Source organism: Culex pipiens, chromosome 3 (assembly GCF_016801865.2).
Source record: "Culex pipiens pallens isolate TS chromosome 3, TS_CPP_V2, whole genome shotgun sequence".
NCBI classification, from domain to species: domain Eukaryota; kingdom Metazoa; phylum Arthropoda; class Insecta; order Diptera; family Culicidae; genus Culex; species Culex pipiens.
In genome coordinates this window covers 145,934,791-145,955,012 of record NC_068939.1, presented here as the reverse complement: position 1 = coordinate 145,955,012, position 20,222 = coordinate 145,934,791, and the positions used below count along the sequence as shown (strand labels likewise).

The following is a 20,222-nucleotide window of genomic DNA, read 5'->3' as shown; positions in this document are numbered from 1 at the left end:
CGTCTTTTTGCTGTTCGATGTCACTTCCAAAAGCACCTTCCTTTTGGAAATCCCCGGTTTTTGGCCATCAGTTGAGGCCTCAACCTTCCTTTTGGAAATTCCCACTTTTTTGCCTGCTTGAGCCGCAGGTAGGGCAATATTGCCGGCGTTTTGCGCCGGGACGCGACGAGTCATGTTGATTCAGACAACCTTCACCAACGAATGCTCGGATAACAATGACTAATTTTACATAAAAGTCTCTTTGACTACAAATTTCTATCTCATCACCGTTTCAGGCTGAAAATTATTGAAAAACATCTCTTTTTTCGCATGTTTAAAAATGGAAGGGGTCGTACCGCCCCTCCGTCACGAGGTATCAAAAAATGGACCTCGGATTCGTGATCAGGGACAAAAGTAACCCTTTAAGACAAAGTTTCACGCAAATCGAAGAGGGGTCGGGGCAACTTTTCCCGATTTTGTGTGAGTTGGTAGAGAATTACCCAGTACAAATTTAGAGTTTTCCTTAAACAAAACCAAAAAAAACTATAGAAATCATATTTGAAACGAACTCCGAAACTCTATTACGAAATCGTGAATTGATTATTTACTTATTAAAACTAATTGAATTGAATTGATATTATTTTCATAGATAAGTTACAGAACTTTTTAATTAACACTTTTGATCAGGTTAAGGAAGACACTTTAGGAAATTAGGAAATAACACAATTTTAAGCATATTATCTATGAATGTATCAAAATACGTTGCCCATAGTAAATTTTTCAAGTTGTCAAAAACTGTTGAAATTTGACTGTAGCAAAAAAAAAAAACAAACAAAATTTTCAAAATTCAAATTTTATATTAGTTCATTTGAGTTTTTTTAATACAATTTTTAAGGACTTGAAACTCCCTGATTTTTATTCAACGAAAGGATGAAAAAGCTCTCGTAAAGTAAGTCAGATATATAAATTTATATACATTGAAATACTTTTATTTTTCTTCAGCAAAGCTTTTGACAGGAATGCCTAAACAAATATTTCTTACAAATTTTACTTGTTTAGAATCTTTTTATTTGAATCATTAGATTCAACAATAATCAAATCTTAAAAATAAATGAGAATAATTTTAGTTTGTTTTGAAGATTAATATATTACATAAAATGTAGAAAATAGGGTAGAGGACCCAGTTTTCACCCTGCTCCAGTTTTCGCCCACCTACTGGATTAAATCTGTATTTTGCAAACTTTTTTTTCGTTGATTTTATTATGCAGGTTCACATATTGATTCATTTCTAGTACTAATTGAAAGTTTCCTGATGAAAATAGGCTCTTCAGAGCACTTTATCAAAACTGAACATGTAAATGATAAAAACCTTGTGGAAACTTAAAATCAAAAAGTTTATCATCGTTCTACAACAAATAGAACCAAAAACCATCAATTGTCATTAAATTCTCATCAAATTTCCTACATTGCCACTATAAAGTGGGCGATTTCTGGGTCCTCTATCCTACTGTTTGTACTTTCATGAGTTATTTTTTAAATCACTAATTCTTATATAAATCAAAATAACTCCTGAAAATGTCAACAATTGAAACGTTTTTTTTATTATTTTATTATTTCTATAATAAAAGCATTAAACAAACTTTAAAAACCTTTGTCTTCAATAAAAAAATAAATCAACGATTTTACGTAAAAAAGAGTGACATACACATAATTTTCAGTACAAAGAAGAACATTTTACAAGCTATGATTATTTGCTTGCAAGTAAGGACGGATTTTTTAGTTCTTTTTTTAAACTTATTTAAAAATTCCACCTTTGTGCGACGATTTTTTTTCTTTTACAGGATCTGCAAAATATGTTTGTTTGGTTTACAATAGAAAAGAAATATAATTTGACGTTGTCCTACAAGGTATATTTATACATAGTTTTAATTTATGTAAAGAAATCTTCAAAAAATAAGTCATTTATAAACAGATATTTATGAATGATTTCCGTGCCTGAATTAATTTGTTTTTTTTTTAAATAGATGGTTCATAGATTTTTTAAAATAGTTAGCCCACTAGCATCTGCGATCTTCATCAATTAGCAATTGAAATTGTCTACCAAAAAGTCAAAATTAAAGCTGGTGGATAGTTTTCATACTAATGCAATGACTAGAAAATAATGCGGGCTATACGGGTTATGCAGACACAACAAAATTAATGTTGGAAGCATATTATCGGAAGGTTTCACTAAAATTTCGGATAAGCCAAGGTGAAAGGCTTTTCAAGCTATCAATAATAAAAAGCCCTAGCGATTATTATAATCCATCCCTTTTTTGAAGTATTTAAGTTTCAAAAAGATTAACTTGATACTTATGTTGGCTCAATTTTGGGAAATCTAAGGAAGTACACTGCCCCTGATCGCATAAATGTCCCATATGCATTTTCATCAATTTCGAGTTTTTGATGCAGTTTGGTTCAAAATCGTGTGCTCTTTCAAAAGAGCCTATAACATCCAGTACTTTGTTCTAGAAATCAGGAGGAATCCAGTTTTTTCGTGAAAACTTAACACGTAGCCTTATGTATGGGACAAACTTCATATGCGTTTTTCTCAGCTTGCTGTTTTTGCATATGGGACATTTATGCGAACATGGGCAGTACATCACACAGAAAAGTATAATTGTCACAATTGATTTTGTATAAATCCAGATGTTAGATAAGTGACTGTGATTTTCTAAAATATCATCATTTTAGGCATCGTTGTATAGGTAATCGAGAGACCTGCAAGACGAATATAAAAGTTCGAAGATCTGTCCCAAGTTATGACCACTTAAGTGATGTTTAGAAGTTCAAATATCTGGCAAATCTGTCTCAAGTTATGAGTTATGACCACTTAAGTAATATTTATTTGATTTTTTATGGTAGATCTTAATTTGACTAAGTTTACTTAGTTATCAAAATCGAAGTTTGTTGCGCACATGGTTTCAAGAGAATGATTATTTTAGATAAACATTATTTCCGGACCTTCTGTATGATATAATTTTAATAAGTGAGGAAAGCAGCACCCACATAGGTGGATTAATTCAGCTTTTGTCTTCCTTACTGACATAAGGTTATAATACTGCACTAAAAATGAACTTTTTGCATTAAGCTCATAGACCCACCTTAACGAATACATATTGACTCAGAATCGAAAACTAAGCAAATGTCTGTCTGGATGTGTGTAAAAATTGTCACTTAGTTTTTGATAAATAGTTCAAAAGCTATGTATACAAATGTGTTTTTGCTAATATCCGGATGTTAGATGAATGACCGTTGGATAGGTAATCAAAAGACCTTTCAAACGAGTCTAAAATACTGAAGATCTGACAACCCTGTCTCATGTTACGACCACTTAAGTGATATTCTGATGCCGGAACTCACTTATCTGTACAAAAACTATGACCGGATCCATCATCCAACCTTTCGTTGGATAGGATTGAAAGACCTTCCAAACGAGTCAAAAAGATCGAAGATCTAGCAACTCTGTCAATACATTTTGATACTAGATCATAACTGAACTTAGTTGGTTCCATAGCTAAAACCTGCGCACAAAAAAAAAATCTAGGTGAAAATTATTTCCGGATCTTTCCTGTGGTCAATATTAGGTATGCAATGAGGAAGACACCAACCACGTAGGTGGATTAAGTTAGTTTTGTTAATAGCTTTTATGTCAAAATGATATAACGCACAATGAATGTTGACTTGTTCTTTAGTGATACAATGCGGTTTAATTTTTTTTAAAGGCTCCCAAAATTCAGGTGGGACAACTATTCGTTCATTGGTAGTAGGGCGTCCAATTTTCCCGGGTTTGGAATTTCCCGGGAAACGGGAAAAATATTTTTGAAATCCCGGGAATTCCCGGGATCCCGGGAAATTTTTGAAGCAGTCATAAAATGTATGTTTTCATAATATTTGATATGTTTTCAAGCTCAATAATACTAATTGGTGACAATCTACACATCAATCTAAACAAGGACGACGGTTTTTAAATAGCTTAAAAGAAATTAAAATTGTTTTTTTTTATTTAAAAAAAAGTTCAAATTTAAATTTTCAATGTCATTCAAATTAAATAAGTGTTTTATAAATAAATGTCTTCTTTATATTTTAATATATGCCATAACTAGAAAAGCTAGACAAATTTCTTTGAAAATATCTACAAAAACGAGAAGTGACAACAAAACAAGAGTTTTTTTTAACAAAAAGGTCCTATAAGCTATTGTCCTTCATATTTGAAAAAAAAAACAGTCAATGCAAAATTTTAGATAACTTTTGAATGTTTTATTTAATATAATAGTAGTTTATGCAACAAGTTGCGGAAAGAGGATTTTTTCAGCACGAGTCGCACATTTATCCAACGAGGTTCACCGAGAAAAAATCAAGTTTTGCAACGAGTTCCATACAACATTTTTTGCAATTCCAAAAAACTGAGTGAAATTTTATGTCAAATTTTTATGTATTTTGTCAATAAATCGTTTAAATCAAAAAAAATGTTGAAAAGTGTTACTTTTCGTAACAAGTGCTGAAAAGTTCAACTTTTCAGCACCCATTTGAGTGCTGAAAAGTAGAACTTTTCAGCATTTATTTTGAAAAGTGTTGCTATTCGATTCTGGGCTATTTCGTCGTTCAAGAATGACAGGAAAAGTAAGTAGTTTCACGACGGAATTGCAAAAAACATATTTTAATAATTCTCTTTAAGTAACTACCGCCAACTAGGGAAAAACAGGAATACAGACTGAAAAGGTACAGGAGATTTCAGAGCAATACATTTGGAAATCGGTGTACTAAATTTTTTCTGTTCCTGTTTTAACCGAAGTTATTCAAAATACGATTCAATTTTTTTTTCTTAAATAGCTGTCTTATTTCGTTACTTGCCCCAAAATCCGGAGTTTGATGAAAAATAATTTTTAAGATGATAATTTTCAATTTTAATATCATAAATAAAAATATGATAAATAGTCTTCAAAACTACGTAAAATTAAATAGAAAATATTTAAAGCACCAGGCATTTTGCGGATCTATGACATAATTTTAATCAATTTTTCCTTATCAGTCAAATTAAAGCCGAATACAAATTTTAATGCTTTAAAGTTCGTATCGATTACTATTTTTTTTACTGTTCATCTATGTCTACAACAAAATTTGAATTTTCAGACCAAAATTTGATTTTTTTTTTCATTTTCGGGAATTCCCGGGACAAATTATGAAAATTCCCGGGATTCGGGAATTCCCGGTTTTGGAAAAATCCCGGGATTTTTGTCCCGGGAAATCCCGGGATGGACGCACTAATTGGTAGTACTATTACTTTAACTTCTTCAATATGCTATTGCCGGCATGATACCAGCAAGTATGTATCATCGGCAAGATGCCACACAAAATCAACTGTGCTGGTCTAGCTTGACTTTAGTCCCCATAAGTCACCTTACGGTGCTACACCACGCTCGTACGAACCGGTAAGAGATGGTGAAGTCAGTGAATAAAAGTGTACTGACCGGCTCGTACGTGGCATTCCTCGGAATGCGTTAGTGATAAAAATATTCATCTTTCTCTGGCTGGCTGGTGGTGTTATGACCGTATTTCAGGAGTGCACAGAACTCGATGGGAGAGAACGTGAAGAAAAGTGATTCGGGTTGAACCAACCGGCAGACGAAAATAGACTGCGAGAACTAGAGAAAACTGTTATGGTACCTACCGGTGCTCGAAATATGAAAAAAGCTCATCAACGTGAATGTCGAGCTGGGAATGTTGAACTTTTGCAGAGTTATTACACTTGTTGTTTCATATAATCGCATGAAGCTATATGAATCATGAGCGTAATTGGCACTTTGATGTGTGTTTTGAAAATAAGTTTGTCTAAGGATTGTTATCCGAGCATTCGTTGGTGAAGGTTGTCTGAATCAACATGACTCGTCGCGTCCCGGCGCAAAACGCCGGCAATATTGCCCTACCTGCGGCTCAAGCAGGCAAAAAAGTGGGAATTTCCAAAAGGAAGGTTGAGGCCTCAACTGATGGCCAAAAACCGGGGATTTCCAAAAGGAAGGTGCTTTTGGAAGTGACATCGAACAGCAAAAAGACGAAAAAGAGCGACGGTACTGTACCGATGGATGAGGAGGAGGAGAACTCTTCGTCCCACGAGGAGCAGCTATTGAAGAACAACAAGTTCGCTGGACTGCCTGACGAGGACCAGGTAGCGGAAGCAAAGGAGAATGAAGTGAAACAGCGAAAGGAGAAACTGCCTCCTTTATATGTGCGGCAATCAGCAGCAACGATCGACTTTCGAGCGGGGCTGGTTGAACTCATCAAGTCTGGGAAAGTCCTAGGCAACATTCGTCTGTGTCAGGACGGATTTAAGGTGCTGGTGCAATCCAGGCAGCACTATCAACTGGTCAAGGATTACTTGACCGAAAACGAGGCGGAGTACTTTACCCATGATGTCGCCATGGATAAGCCGTACAAAATCGTCGTCAGAGGTCTGTACGACATGCCAGTGGAGGAATTAGCTGCCGAGCTAAAAGTTTTGAAACTGGATGTGTTGGCCGTGCACAAAATGAGCCGACGCAACAAAGACATCAAGTACCGTGACCAGCTCTACCTGCTGCATTTGGCTAAGGGATCGACGACGCTTCCTGAGCTTAAGGCAATTCGAGCGGTTTTCAACATTATCGTGTCGTGGGAGCGATACCGACCAGTGCATCGTGACGTCACACAATGCTTCAACTGCCTGGGTTTCGGGCACGGAGGTAAGAACTGCCACTTGAAGCGTCGTTGCGCCAAATGTGGTACCGATGCGCACATCACATCCCAGTGCATCCAAGATTCGCTGGTGAAGTGCCTCAACTGCAACGGTGAGCACTCGTCAACCGACCGAAAGTGCCCCAAGAGAGCTGAGTTCGTGAAAATTCGGCAGCAAGCATCGACGAAGAATCAGCCTCAGCGTCGTAGAACTCCTCCAGCCCTGGCGGAGGAAAATTTTCCACCTCTTCAACCGCGACGCCAGGTCCCAAACTTGGCACCGTTGCCGTTGGATCCCAGGAAGAGAGCTGAGGTGAATCATCCACGGCCGGGTTCCAGCCAGGAGCCGAGACCGCCACCACTGGGCTTCAGCCAGGAGCCAAGACCAACCCAAGAACCAGCAGTTGAGGAAAATGGTAATGATCTTTACACCTCAACCGAACTCCTCAATATTTTCAAACAGATGTCCGCTGCACTGCGTGGATGCAAAACCAAGACCCAGCAGATTGAAGTGCTGACCTCGTTCGTCATCCAGTATGGATCGTAGGTTCCTCAAGCTGCTGAATTGGAACGCTTGCTCCATTAGGAGGAAGAATTTAGAGCTGGTGGATTTTCTTCGCGAGAAGGAGATCGACGTAGCTGCCATCACGGAAACTCATCTGAAGCCCGGTGAAAAAGTTTATCTGCAAAACTACAAGATCGCGACGCAGCTCGATAGGACCACCTCTGGAGGAGGAGGTGTGCTTGTCGCTGTTCATCGTGATCTCAAGCCTCGCCGGCTGCCACACTTCAAGCTGGAAATCATCGAGGCCGTTGGGGTGGAAATTTCCACTTCGGTTGGCCCAGTACTCTTCATTGCTGCATACTGCCCACGTCAGGTGAATGCCAGAGATGGTTCAGCAGCAAAACTGAAGAGCGATATCCAGAAGCTGACACGGCGGAGCGCAAAGTACATCATCGCTGGTGACCTCAACGCGAAGCATGAAGTTTGGGGCAACAGCAGGAGGAATCGGAACGGAGTGATTCTGCACAACGATCTGCAAAACGGATACTACAACGTTGTGAGTCCGGATCGTCCAACGAGGGTGGCTCGGTCTGGGAATCACTCAATCATCGACTTCTTCATTACCAATATGGCTGAGAACGTGGCTCATCCTGAGGTGTTTGAAGAGTTGAGTTCTGATCACTATCCGGTGGTTGTGGAGGTTGGAGCATCCGTTACTCCGCAGCGGCAACCAACCCGGAAAGATTACCACAACGTTGACTGGCAGCAGTTTCAGCAAGTGGTCGACAGCAACATCGACTATGATCAACACCCGGAAACTTCTGCCGATATTGATCGTTCGCTGGAGGTGATCCAGCAGGCTATCAACCAAGCAGAGGCTGCCAACGTTCGAGAGGTTCCTGTTAATTTTAAGGTAACTGATATTGACGTAGATACTAAACACTTGATTAGACTTAGGAATGTTTATAGGAGACAATATCAACGGACTGGGGACTATGACAAAAAGATTTCAGTGAACAATTTGAACAAAATCATACAAGACCGACTTGACAATATCAGAAATCAAGAATTTTCAAAACATGTAAGCCAGCTTGGGAATTATTCAAAACCATTTTGGAAACTTTCAAAAGTTCTTAAAAACAAACCAAAGCCTATTCCTCCTCTTATTGTTGAGGATTCTCCTTTGATTACATCCGAGGAAAAGGCAAATGCACTTGGGCTTCATTTTGTTAGTTCACATAATCTTGGCGCTTCCATGACCAGCCGTAAAGAAACATCAGTTGCCAATAGTATTTCAACAATCAATGACTCTACCTTTGAATTTCCTGCAGATTCCCATGTTTCTGGTGAGGAAGTCAAAGTTGCAGTTAAACAAATGAAAAATATGAAAGCTCCAGGCTTTGATAACATTTTTAATCTGGTGTTGAAAAAACAGAGTGATCAGTTCTTTCAACATCTAGCCAATATTTTCAATAAATGTTTGCAACTTGGTTACTTCCCCACCAATTGGAAGCTGGGCAAAGTCATACCAATTTTGAAGCCTCAAAAAGATCCAACATCGCCAACAAGTTATCGCCCCATTAGTCTTTTGAGTAGTCTGTCCAAACTCTTTGAGAAGGTCATCTATTCAAGGCTTTTGGATTTTACCAACGATAATAATATAATTTTGAACGAGCAGTTTGGCTTCCGAAAGGGACATAATACTGCTCATCAGCTTACGAGAGTAACCAAAATCATCAAGCAGAACAAGCTTGAGTCTAAATCAACTGCTATGGCTTTGTTGGATGTTGAGAAGGCTTTTGACAATGTTTGGCATGATGGTTTGATACATAAACTATATTTATACGGTTTTCCAATGTATCTTATCAAAATTATCCAGCACTATCTTTCGGAGAGATCGTTCAAGGTTTTTCTGAATGGGATTGCTTCTGGATTATTCAACATTGATGCTGGGGTTCCCCAAGGAAGTATTCTTGGCCCACTTCTGTACAATATTTTTACATCTGATTTGCCTACTCTTCCTGGTAATGGTGTGTTGTCACTTTTTGCTGATGACACTGCCGTTATTTATAAGGGTAAAATAACCAGATATTTAGTTGGCCGTCTTCAGAAGGGTCTTGACGTTCTTTCCGAATACTTTGGCGACTGGAAAATTCGCATAAATGCAGCCAAAACTCAAACCATCATTTTTCCACTTTCCAAATCGGCCAGATTTGTCCCAAAGGATGATGTTTTGATTAAAATGAATGATGTTTCGATACCCTGGTCAAAGGAAGTTGTCTATTTAGGTCTCATACTTGACTCGAAACTTTTGTTTCGGCAGCATGTAGATAAAATATTGAACAAGTGCAGCATTCTCATCAGGTGTTTGTATCCTTTAATTAACAGAAAATCAAAGCTATCTTTGAAAAATAAGTTAGCAGTTTACAAACAAATAATTTACCCCGTTATTGAGTATGCAGTACCTGTTTGGGAGTGCTGCGCTAGAACTCATAAATTGAAGCTCCAGCGTGTCCAAAACAAGGTACTCAAAATGGTTTTGAATGTTCCTGGCTGGACAAGATCAAGTGAGGTTCATGAATTAGCAGAAGTTAAAATGTTGGATCAGAAGATTCAAGAAAAATGTTTGAAATTCAGGGCAAAATGTGCTATATCTGAATACCCCTTGATTCAAGGATTGGTTTAGTTTATGGTAAGATTAAGTTAGTTTTAGGTTAGGTTATGTTTTCTTAACATTTTTTTTTTCCTCATTGTACCTAGTGTTACAAAAATGATAAATCATATACTTTTAAAGTTATAAAAATGAACAGTGTTTAAATCACGAAAAGCAAACTAAAGCTGAAGAGCCACAGCTGACCACTTATTATGTAAACCAAATGTAATTATTATAAGAAAGATTCAATAAAGTATATTTAATTCAAAAAAAAAAAAAAAAGTTTGTCTAAGATAATCTGGCCTAAAACGCTTATTGACGGAAATGAAGACCAATGATTAAAAATAATCTGATTCATGTCTAAACCGACTGCAATGATTATTTTGAAGAGTATAAATGTCGAAACGAATCGCTGAGCAAACATTCAGTTGATTTAGATTTGAAGGTTGGAAATTCTTAGTCAAAATGAAAAGCTTCTACTTGATTGGACTCTTGTTGGTCTTGGCACTGGCCTATTCCAAGGTAACTATAACGCTCAAAACTATTCAACAAACCAGACTAACCCCTAAGCAATCATCACCCAGGCCGACAAGCAAATGATCCGGAACGCGGCCCAGGCCTGCAAGGCCAGCGAGGGAGCCTCCGACGAGGACGTGGACGTCCTGGCCGAAGGACGCATGCCGGAAACGCAAACCCAAAAGTGTCTGTTTTCGTGCGTCCAGGTGCAGTTCGGGCTGTCCGACGGGAAGAAGTTCCTGAAGGAGGGCTTCCTGAAGCACAGTGAGGCGATCGTGGGTTCGGGCGAGGAGAACCGCCGCAAGGCGGAGGAAATCGCCGCCGAGTGCGAGAAGATTACCAACGAGGACCGGTGCCAGCTGGGCGCGGACATTGCCGAGTGTATCAAGCAGGGCATGGAGAAGTGCGTGTCGAAGGACGCTTGAGGAGTTTGCTGTGTAGTAGAGGAAGATTTTGATTAGTTACAGTAAAAAAAAGATGAATTGACTTCCAATCAATGAACTCTTATTGTGGCGATTACCCAAAAATGCACGTGGCTTACAAGTCTTGAAACGAACTCTACACTTATTGTTGGACTATCTCTAAACAACTTGTTGATTGAATGACAAATTTATGCGTTTTTCGAGATATTGATCGGGTCACCTAATCATACAGCAGTTGCGCCGACCTATCTTCGATTTGGGTGAGCATTTATCGATATCTCGTGACGGAGCGGCGGTACGACTCCTTCAGCCTGCAATGGTGATAATTTGGAAATTTGGTTTTCACAGGACACGTATGTTATATTAGACGCCCGTTTTGATGGCGAACTAAAAATTCAAAACAAAATAGTTTTCGACACAAAATAGTTCCATAATCTATGCCATTTTTCTTTACTCAACTGTTAAAAAATCACGGGACAATTAATTAAAGTGGAAAATCGAAAAAAAATCTAAGCCATAATCAAGTTTTGGTCATTATCTACCAATGCGGTTGGAGCCTTCCTCACTTCTTATAAACAGACGCTCGCAAATCTTCAATCTCTTGGAACGGCTGGACAGGTCTATTATAAATTAAAATGGGTCGAATGATCGATCCAGTTTACATTGATTACATACACACCATTTTTTTACTGAAATTCAGTAAGTTTTACTGAATTTTCATCTACTGAAATTTCAGTAAACGATTCAGTAATTTAGATTTCACTGAATACTCAGTTAACTGACATTTGTCACTTTAACAGATGATTTACTGAAATTTCAGTAAAATGGTTGTCAAAACAACTGAATTTCAATCATTTTCTTGTGGCAGTTTGACAGATCATTTGCTGAAGATTCAGCAATCGTTGCTGGTATTTCAGTAATCAAAATTTGATTTTGCTTGTCATTGAAAATGTTTCCAGTACTGTTATTTATACATTTATTTCATCAATCGTCCAAATCTAAAAAACAGGTGGTTAGTATCGAGGCATTTGTTATTACCATTTTTCTTACCTTGGTTTCTAAAGATAACAATACAAAATAAAAAAAAAACAACATGTTTGTAAGAGGATTCTCTCGGCAGCATCCAAACAATAAGTCATAAGTGACATTTCAGTTTGACAGAAATGCAGTTACTGATTTTTCAGCAATGTTTTGTTCATTACCGAATTTCAGCAAAAGTGATAATTACATCGCATTCAGTTAATTATTTTACTGAAATGCCAATCCAAAATCAACTGTGTACAGATATGTTAGATCCGGCTTCTGAATGTACATTAATATCTTTTAAGTGGTCATAACTCGAGACAGAGTTGCCAGATCTCGAATGATTTGGGCTCATTTGAAAGGTCTTTTGATTACCTAACAAATGAATTACAACGTACTGGTTCTAGAGTGGTTTTTGGAACTTTTCTAACATCCGAATGTATGCGAAAAGACATTTTTATACATAACTTTTGAACTACTTATCGAAACTTCAAGCTACAGACATGCCTCGGTTTTGCACGCCTCGGTTTTGGTTTGTTCAGCTGCCTCGGTTAAGCATGGTCCAGTGCTTAACTGAAGCACATAACTTATGGCTATTTTGGCTATATGGGAGACATTGGCTTTAATCGTATGAAAACTCATGCAAACATCAAAAAATTATAGAAAAATCATGCAAACATCAAAAAATTATAGTGTTTTGGAATCGGATGATGTCATGACAATTTTCAGAAAAATAAGTATTTTTCCTGTATTTTGAAAATGCAATGTTTCTCGAAAAAATACTCCAAATTTTTGTTATTGCAATATGGGTATCAAATGATTGGAATTTTTTCATACATTTCAAATGCAAAATCATTTTTTTAAACACTTAAAATTTTCACAAAACTCCGTGCTTTCGAAAAAAAACTCAAAATTTCAGTTTTTACAATATAGGTATCAAATGATCGGGATTTTTTTACACATTTCAAAAGTTATAATGCAAATTTGTGAAAATATTAAAATTTTCACAAATCTACTTATTTTCGAAAAAATACTCAAAATTTCAGTTTTTACAATATGGGTAAAATACGAAGTTTTGTGAAAATTTTGAGTATTTTCATTTTTTTTAATAACTTTTGAAATGTATGAAAAAATCCCGATCGTTTGATAACCAAATTGAAAAAAAAAAACTGAAATTTTTGAGTATATTTTCGGAAATACGTAGTTTTGTGAAAATTTTGAGTATTTTCAAAAAATATTGTTATTACATGCGAAATGTATGAAAACATCCCGATCTCTTGATACCCAAATTGTAAAAACGGAAATTTTGAGTATTTTTTTCGAAAATACGTAGTTTTGTGATAATTTTGAGTATTTTCAAAAAATGTTGTTATTACATTCAAAATGTTTGAATTAACCATGATCGTTTGATACCCATATTGTAAAAACAGAAATTTTTAGTATTTTATTTCAAAAATACTTAGTTTTGTGAAAATTTGGGTGTTTGAAAAAAAAATTAACATTCGAAATGAATGAAAAAAAACTGATCATTTAATACTCATATTGCAATAACAATACATTTTTGGTTTCTTTAGAGAAAAAAATGCATTTTCAAAATACAGGAAAAATACTTATTTTTGTGAAAATTGTCATGAATTTTTAATTTTAATGGATAGCTGACATCATCCTGATTCCAAAACACTATAATTTTTTGATGTTTGCATGATTTTTCATACGATTAAAGCCCATGTCTCCCATATAGCTAAAATCCCATAAGCTCTGTGCCTCGGTTATGCACGCCTCGGTTTTGCATCCCCCATATGCAGTGCTAAACCGAGGTATGTCTGTATTCAATAGTACAATCTAGGACCTTAAACCAAGTCAAAATCGTGGGATTATTTTTCCATTTACTCATTTTTATTAAACGTACAGTTTTGCTAAACAGAAACTTTCTCCAGTTTAATGGAGAATCCAATGATACAAAATGACTTATTTGGAAATATGGAATCAATGGACAAAGTTTCATTTGAATAAAATAAATAAAACATTAATAATTGCGAGATACAAGAGAATTTCTCTGTAACTTTTGACTAATAAGTCTATCTTGGCTTAAAAAAAAAAGTTTGTTTTTTGTGATTCAAAATAATCCCAAAAATACTTCAGGAAATATTTTTTAAATGAGCAAAAATGTGAACCTGCTTCAACAAAGCTAACCATTTCCCCTTCCCATTTGCAACAACTTGTTAAGGTCAAACACAACGTGTTTTCGGAACGTCAAAATACAGATTTCAGATTATCCTAGATCTTTGCAGAACTCGATTTGATCAAATCTGTAATTTTTGCAATCAAAAACTTCGTTCAAACTTTTCTCATTTTTGTTTGATTGTTTTTTACTAACTCTCTACTGCCCAATTTTATTTTTATTGTTCTACGACAAGTTTTATTTCTCTTGTTTTATGTTTTTCTTGTTTTATTTTCAGTATGTTGATTGCTTTAATTTTGTTTAGTTTATCTTTATTTTTTATAGTATTTGGCTTATTCTATCACCTCCTATCATTACATTTTGCCTTTCTATATTTGTCATGTTTTTACAGTTTTTACTTTTTGAATTTTTGTTGTAGAGGGTAAACAAACCTTCCTTTGTAGCGTTTTTTTATTTTTCAACTCTGTTAAATCAAAGTGCGTAAGGTGCTTGGCATTTTGCGACAACATTATTGAACATAAAAATAGTCTTTAACACCATCACACCACAACCACCACCGCTACATTTCTAGCTCTTTCTAGTATTTGTGAAACGCTGAATTGTTGATCAAGAAACCCAAACGTTTGAAATACTACAGCCAGGAAAAAAAACTTACGTTTCTAGGTCAAACCGGAAGGCGGTTTGTTTTGGTTGCTTGGAAGAAAATTCAGCACAATCAGCATTAGCAGACCAGTCGAAATTTGAAAGACAAACAAAATAAAATGTTGTGACATTTGCGTTCACCGTCTGTTTGTCTGTGCGGTGCAGCCTCGCGCCAAGGGGAAAATTTAAATTTAGCTGTGACTAGACACGAATGTTTTGGGTGCGAGATGATAATTGCGTGATTTTTGTTTTTCTCTTTGAATCTGACAGGAAGCCATAGTGAGGAAAAAAATCACGAGGAAAAGCTGGTGATCTGAGAAGAGAGAGAGAGTGATAATGAAGACATAGTTCAAGTGGTACATGGTTGAACAGTACAATTACAGTGAAGATTGAAGTGAAATTCGGTGTGGTTCTAAGTTTGAATGGATGATGCTCAAGTGAGGAAGAAATTCAGGTTTCAAAAAATGTTATAATTATCAACCTAACGACGATTTCAAAAATGATTGCTCGAAAACTACTTTTGTTCTGGGATTTGAGTTGAAAGGTAAGCATCATAATTGTAATATTATATAACAGAAAGTTCAAAAGAAACGTAAGAATTTAAAGAATAATTTTATTTCTAGCAATTTATTACATAATTTATAACAGTCATACTTGAATTTTCGATTTGTATTCAATTTCCGATGGGATAAATAACTTGATGATATAATATGTTTAAATACAAATGTGATTAGATTTATTTTTGTAATTGTTTATTCTAAAAACTCAAAAGGGTTATCGATTCCTGCGCTTAATCAGTCCATCCCTTATACACTTGGCAATGTCCGCCCCCAGCTGGCACCGATCCTCGTTCGCAATTCCGTCACACTCGTCGGCGATTTCCTCCGCCTTTCGTTTGTTGGCATCTCCGGTGCCAACGAGTACGCTACTTCGCTTCAGGAATCCCTGTTTGGAGAACTTTTTCCCGTCGGAAATGCCGAACTGCTTCTGCAGACACGCGTACAGACATTTTTGCACCTGCGTCTCCGGCAGTCGTCCCTCCGCAAGGTTGTCCACGTCGGCATCGGTGGCTCCCTCGCTGGACTTGCAGCTTCCGGCCGCCAGTTTAAGCATTCGTTTGTTGGCCTGGATTGAAGGTTAGATTTGGGTTGGGTGACATTTAGATTAAAAAGTTTGGAGTTTTACCGTGCAGCTGTTAAGCGCCAATACTAGCAACAAACTTATGATACAAAAGTTCTGCATTATTCCAAGCTTTGTACAACCAACTTTGGGAGTATAGAGAGAACCACTGTTGAATTGCTTTCGCGGCCGTTCCATGATATACGATTTTGTGTGACCTAGTACAAAACGCTGGATTTATCTGATTGTTGTAAATTACAAGTTGCATAGTACGGCACATCGTGCAGTCACACGTGTTCATTGTAAATCTCTTCATCAACAAATTGGTTTAATAACTGTAGCGTAAATGTATCGCGAGAAAATATATTTGTTTAACAAGATCAAACTGTCACGTGAGGCAGATTTTGGAGTTTGATGCATCTCATTACAATTAGAAATGGGGATTTTTTCAAACTTTATCGGTGACACCAGATTTTTAATACAGTTCAACACCCTCCACAAAACTTGAATTTTGATATTTATCCAATATTTATTAATGCAACAATTATCAAAAAATACTCTATAATTGAATAAAAACAATAAAATTGTCTGAAATCTTGTGACAAATCCACTCTTACCATACAATGTTTAACAAAAGGAAATATGAGCAATTCTCTACCAAAACCGGAAATGGATTTTCTTTGTATTTTTTGATTTGGCTTAAACTTTGTGGGGGCCTTCCCTATAGCCAAATATGCTATTTTGTGTCATTGGTTCACCCATACAAGTCTCCATACAATTTTGGCAGCTGTCCATACAAAAATGGTATGTAAATATTCAAACAGCTGTAACTTTTGAGTGAATTTTTTGATCAATTTGGTGTCTTCGGCAAAGTTGTAGGTATTGTTGAGGACTTTTGAGAAAAAAATAGGTACACGGAAAAAAAAATTGAGGATTTTTTTATCAACTTTTTTTTTACTAAAACTCAATTTCCCAAAATACGTATTTTTTGATTTTCGAGATTTTTTGATATGTTTTAGGGGACAAAAATCCGCAACTTTTGAGCCATAGAGAAACATGGTCAAAAAATCTGCCGCCGAGTTATGAATTTTTGAAAAAATAGTGATTTTTGGAAAAAATCGAAGTTTCATGCAAAAACAAGTTTGACATTATTTTTCAATGCAAAATTGAATTTGCAATCGAAAAGTACCTTACATATTTTTTGATAAAGGGCTCCGTTTTCTAGATATAGCCACCGAAAGTTTGATTTTAGCGAAATATTTGCAGTTTTTCAATTTTTAAAAATAGTGACCATGAGTGACCATTTCTAAAAATATTTTTTTTGAAAAGTTCAGAAAATTTGCTATAAAATTGTCTAAGAGAGGGCCAAACATTGAATATTACGCCCATTTAAAATGCTAGTCTTGATTTAAAAATTTTCAAAATATTTTTTTCGAAGAGATCGAAAAATTTTACGAATGTTTCATGTATTAACATTGAAAATCGGACCATTAGTTGTTGAGATATCGTCATTAGAAAATGGTGGGCTGTTTGGGTGAGACTTAAAAAACTTCAATTTTCGTGTTTCTTTTTCTTTAAGCCGCTGTATCTCAGCAACCAAAGGTCCAATCTTCAATGTCTCTTAGACAATTTTACAGCAAATTTTCTGAACTTTTCAAAAAAAATATTTTTAGAAATGGTCACTCATGGTCACTATTTTTAAAAATTGAAAAACTGCAAATATTTCGCTAAAATCAAACTTTCGGTGGCTATATCTATAAAACGGAGCCCTTTATTAAAAAATATGTAAGGTACTTTTCGATTGCAAATTCAATTTTGCATTAAAAAATAATGTCAAACTTGTTTTTGCATGAAACTACGATTTTTTCCAAAAATCACTATTTTTTCAAAAATTCATAACTCGGCGGCAGATTTTTTGACCATGTTTCTCTATGGCTCAAAAGTTGCGGATTTTTATCCCCTAAAACATATAAAAAAATCTCGAAAATAAAAAAAATACGTATTTTGGGAAATTGAGTTTTAGTGAAAAAAAAGTTGATAAAAAAATCCTCAAATTTTTTTTTCCGTGTACCTATTTTTTTCTCAATAGTCCTCAACAATCCTACAACTTTGCCGAAGACACCAAATTGATCAGAAAATTCACTCAAAAGTTACAGCTGTTTGAATATTTACATACCATTTTTGTATGGACAGCTGCCAAAATTGTATGGAGACTTGTATGGGTGAACCAATGACACAAAATAGCATATTTGGTCATAGGGAAGGCCCCCACAAAGTTTGAGTCAAATCAAAAAATACAAAAAATAAAAATGGTCGAAATCGGCCGATTTCGTAGAGAGTTGCTCATATGATTTTTGGGTTTATTTCTCAAAATTTCAATTATACGTTTTCATGATCTTCGAAATTAATAAAAAAGTACAAATTTGCTTATCTGGCACAATTCTTTTTCGCCGAGCTTTTGCAAACCGTAACTATGACAACACTACAAAATAATTGCTTATTTTTCATAAGAAAATACATAAACAATTATTTAAAGTCAATGGTCCTGATTGTTCCAAAAAGACTCATTTACTCGTGATTACAAATCGAAAGCGACAAAAAACTGCTCTGACCGTTTCGTACCGTTTGTCAATTCCACACCAATCACTACAGAATACTCTCTCTTTGCTCTCCCTCCCACTCCAATCGGGTTGTACAGCGAATGGTTCAGAGAGACCAACTGCGTTATGTCGCTCAGCCGCTGAGTTGAAATAGTTAGTGATCGGCTTTGTTTTACACAGTTATTAAACTGCTTAAAATCTATGTTATCAGCAATCTTTTGCAGTTTTGTTGATAACACAACATCAAAGACATATTTAAAAGCAATTTCCATCATGCCAAATACAAATTTACGGCAAACTGTGGTAGTGCAGACCAAAAGAGCGCCGTGCTGATATGTTGTTAGATTCTCTCTTCTCTGATCGTATTCATGTATGACTCGGGTCGAAGGACGGAGTAGGCAAAGAAATTCACGAAGTATTGGCCAAATCGCTGGCAGCCTGAGTGTAGTGTTCGCTCGCGAATGGTTGCGAGCTTCAGTCGGCAAAGATTGGCGATGAAAATTAGGACCCTTAGTTTAAAGAATAATAGAGTTAAAAAAAAAACATTTTTTTCTGTAAGTTTTTACATTCTTCCAAACAAGAGCAGTTATGCAACATACAATTTTGAATCATTTCTGTGAGTTTTTGCATTCTTTCAAATATGAACAGTAGGGTGACAATAAAAAAAATATCCACATCATGGATACCCCCTGATTTGATCCCTTATAGTTAAAAACAAATAACTGTGAAAATTTTGAGCAAAATCGGTTAAGGGTTAAGGGTCGCTTTTTATCGTTGAAGTTGGTGATAAAAAAATCTTTTTATTCAAAAACGTCTTCTTTAACTAATTAATAACTCGTCAGGGTTAACTCGGATCGTTTTGCAATCTTCGACAAAGTTGTTTGTCATATTTTTTTTTAGAATCTCAAACTTGACAATGATCCGGTACATTTAACGCCACCTTCTGGCGGAATTTTGAACTATTATATTATTATTCCATACATTTTTCCAATTTTTTTACATACAAACTTCAACGATAAAAAGAGACCATTAACTCTTAACCAATTTCGTTCAAAATTGGTACAGGTACTTATTTTTACTTGAATAATAAAGCCAGGCGGTATCTCTTAAGATTTTCCAAAATTTTTATTTTTTCTTGTCATGAGAATTTCTGTATTTTAGCATGTAATTTTAAATAGTTTCTGTGAGTTTATGCACTCTTTTAAACATGAGAAGTTCTTTTAATGTTAGGCATATAATTTGAATAATTTCTGTAAGTTATAGCATTCCTTTTATTTTAAATGTATTAATTGAATTACGTTTGGGAGTTCTTGCATTCCTTCAAACTTGAGAAGTTCATAATGATTTTTAGCAAATAATTTTGAATCAGTTCTGTGAGTTTTTTTTATATTTTTGAAAAAAAAAATCCGGTTATTTTCTGTGAGTTTTTGCATTTTTTCAAGCATGAGCAGTTCATTACTTTACATCAGCGATCAGCGGCTTGTTAATGAAAGTTTCAACTAAAAACAATATAAAAAATGCATTTTTCTGCAATGATTATCATATTTAGCTTGTTTGGGCTGGTTTAGAATTATTTCTAATTTTTATGAAATTCCGATGTACAGCAACGCAAAATTTTTTTTCCCAAAAAAAGGTTGATATGTAGTTAGATATTCTGAAAAAAAAATGGCAAATACAGGTATTTAAAAACTCTTTTTCAATCCGGTGTCTCCAGAATCATCGATTCACCCTTCAAATGTACGCATTGTCCTTAGTATGCTATGACGGCTAGGAGAAAATTACGACGCCCCATGTCAGACGGTGAACACGTGGCAGAGCATCTACTCGAGTT

At 35.6% G+C, this 20,222-nt stretch overlaps 3 protein-coding genes across 8 annotated transcripts in view; 2 read left to right on the top strand and 1 right to left on the bottom strand.

The window, feature by feature from the left end:
- LOC120419089 (uncharacterized) overlaps positions 1-20,222 on the top strand; it is a 44,526-nt gene that overhangs the window by 7,445 nt on the left and 16,859 nt on the right. For all 6 annotated transcript variants that reach the window (XM_052709452.1, XM_039581673.2, XM_052709451.1 and 3 more), the window contains one exon: positions 14,943-15,216. The gene's annotated coding sequence lies outside the window, so the exon portion shown is untranslated. Of the gene's footprint in view, positions 1-14,942; positions 15,217-20,222 lie in introns of those variants that run through there.
- LOC120419092 (general odorant-binding protein 19d-like) lies at positions 10,267-10,843 on the top strand. The gene is made up of 2 exons (XM_039581679.2): positions 10,267-10,409; positions 10,472-10,843. Exons 1-2 carry the CDS (start codon positions 10,353-10,355, stop codon positions 10,826-10,828), a joined length of 414 nt encoding a protein of 137 aa, XP_039437613.1. The 5' UTR covers positions 10,267-10,352; the 3' UTR covers positions 10,829-10,843.
- On the bottom strand, positions 15,333-16,427 carry LOC120419091 (general odorant-binding protein 28a-like). Its single transcript, XM_039581678.2, has 2 exons — positions 15,858-16,427; positions 15,333-15,797 (listed from the first exon to the last, which is right to left on the bottom strand). The coding sequence occupies exons 1-2, from the start codon at positions 15,987-15,989 to the stop codon at positions 15,447-15,449; spliced, it is 483 nt and encodes a 160-aa protein (XP_039437612.1). The 5' UTR covers positions 15,990-16,427; the 3' UTR covers positions 15,333-15,446.

What these genes read in the sequence shown, in the direction of transcription:
- LOC120419092 (XM_039581679.2), top strand. Translation starts at nt 10,353, where the DNA reads ATGAAAAGCTTCTACTTGATTGGACTCTTGTTGGTCTTGGCACTGGCC. An exon ending in TGGCACTGGCCTATTCCAAG is followed by an intron (nt 10,410 to 10,471) that starts GTAACTATAACG and finishes ATCATCACCCAG; the next exon opens with GCCGACAAGCAAATGATCCG.
- LOC120419091 (XM_039581678.2), bottom strand. Translation starts at nt 15,989, where the DNA reads ATGGAACGGCCGCGAAAGCAATTCAACAGTGGTTCTCTCTATACTCCC. An exon ending in TGGCGCTTAACAGCTGCACG is followed by an intron (nt 15,798 to 15,857) that starts GTAAAACTCCAA and finishes CCTTCAATCCAG; the next exon opens with GCCAACAAACGAATGCTTAA.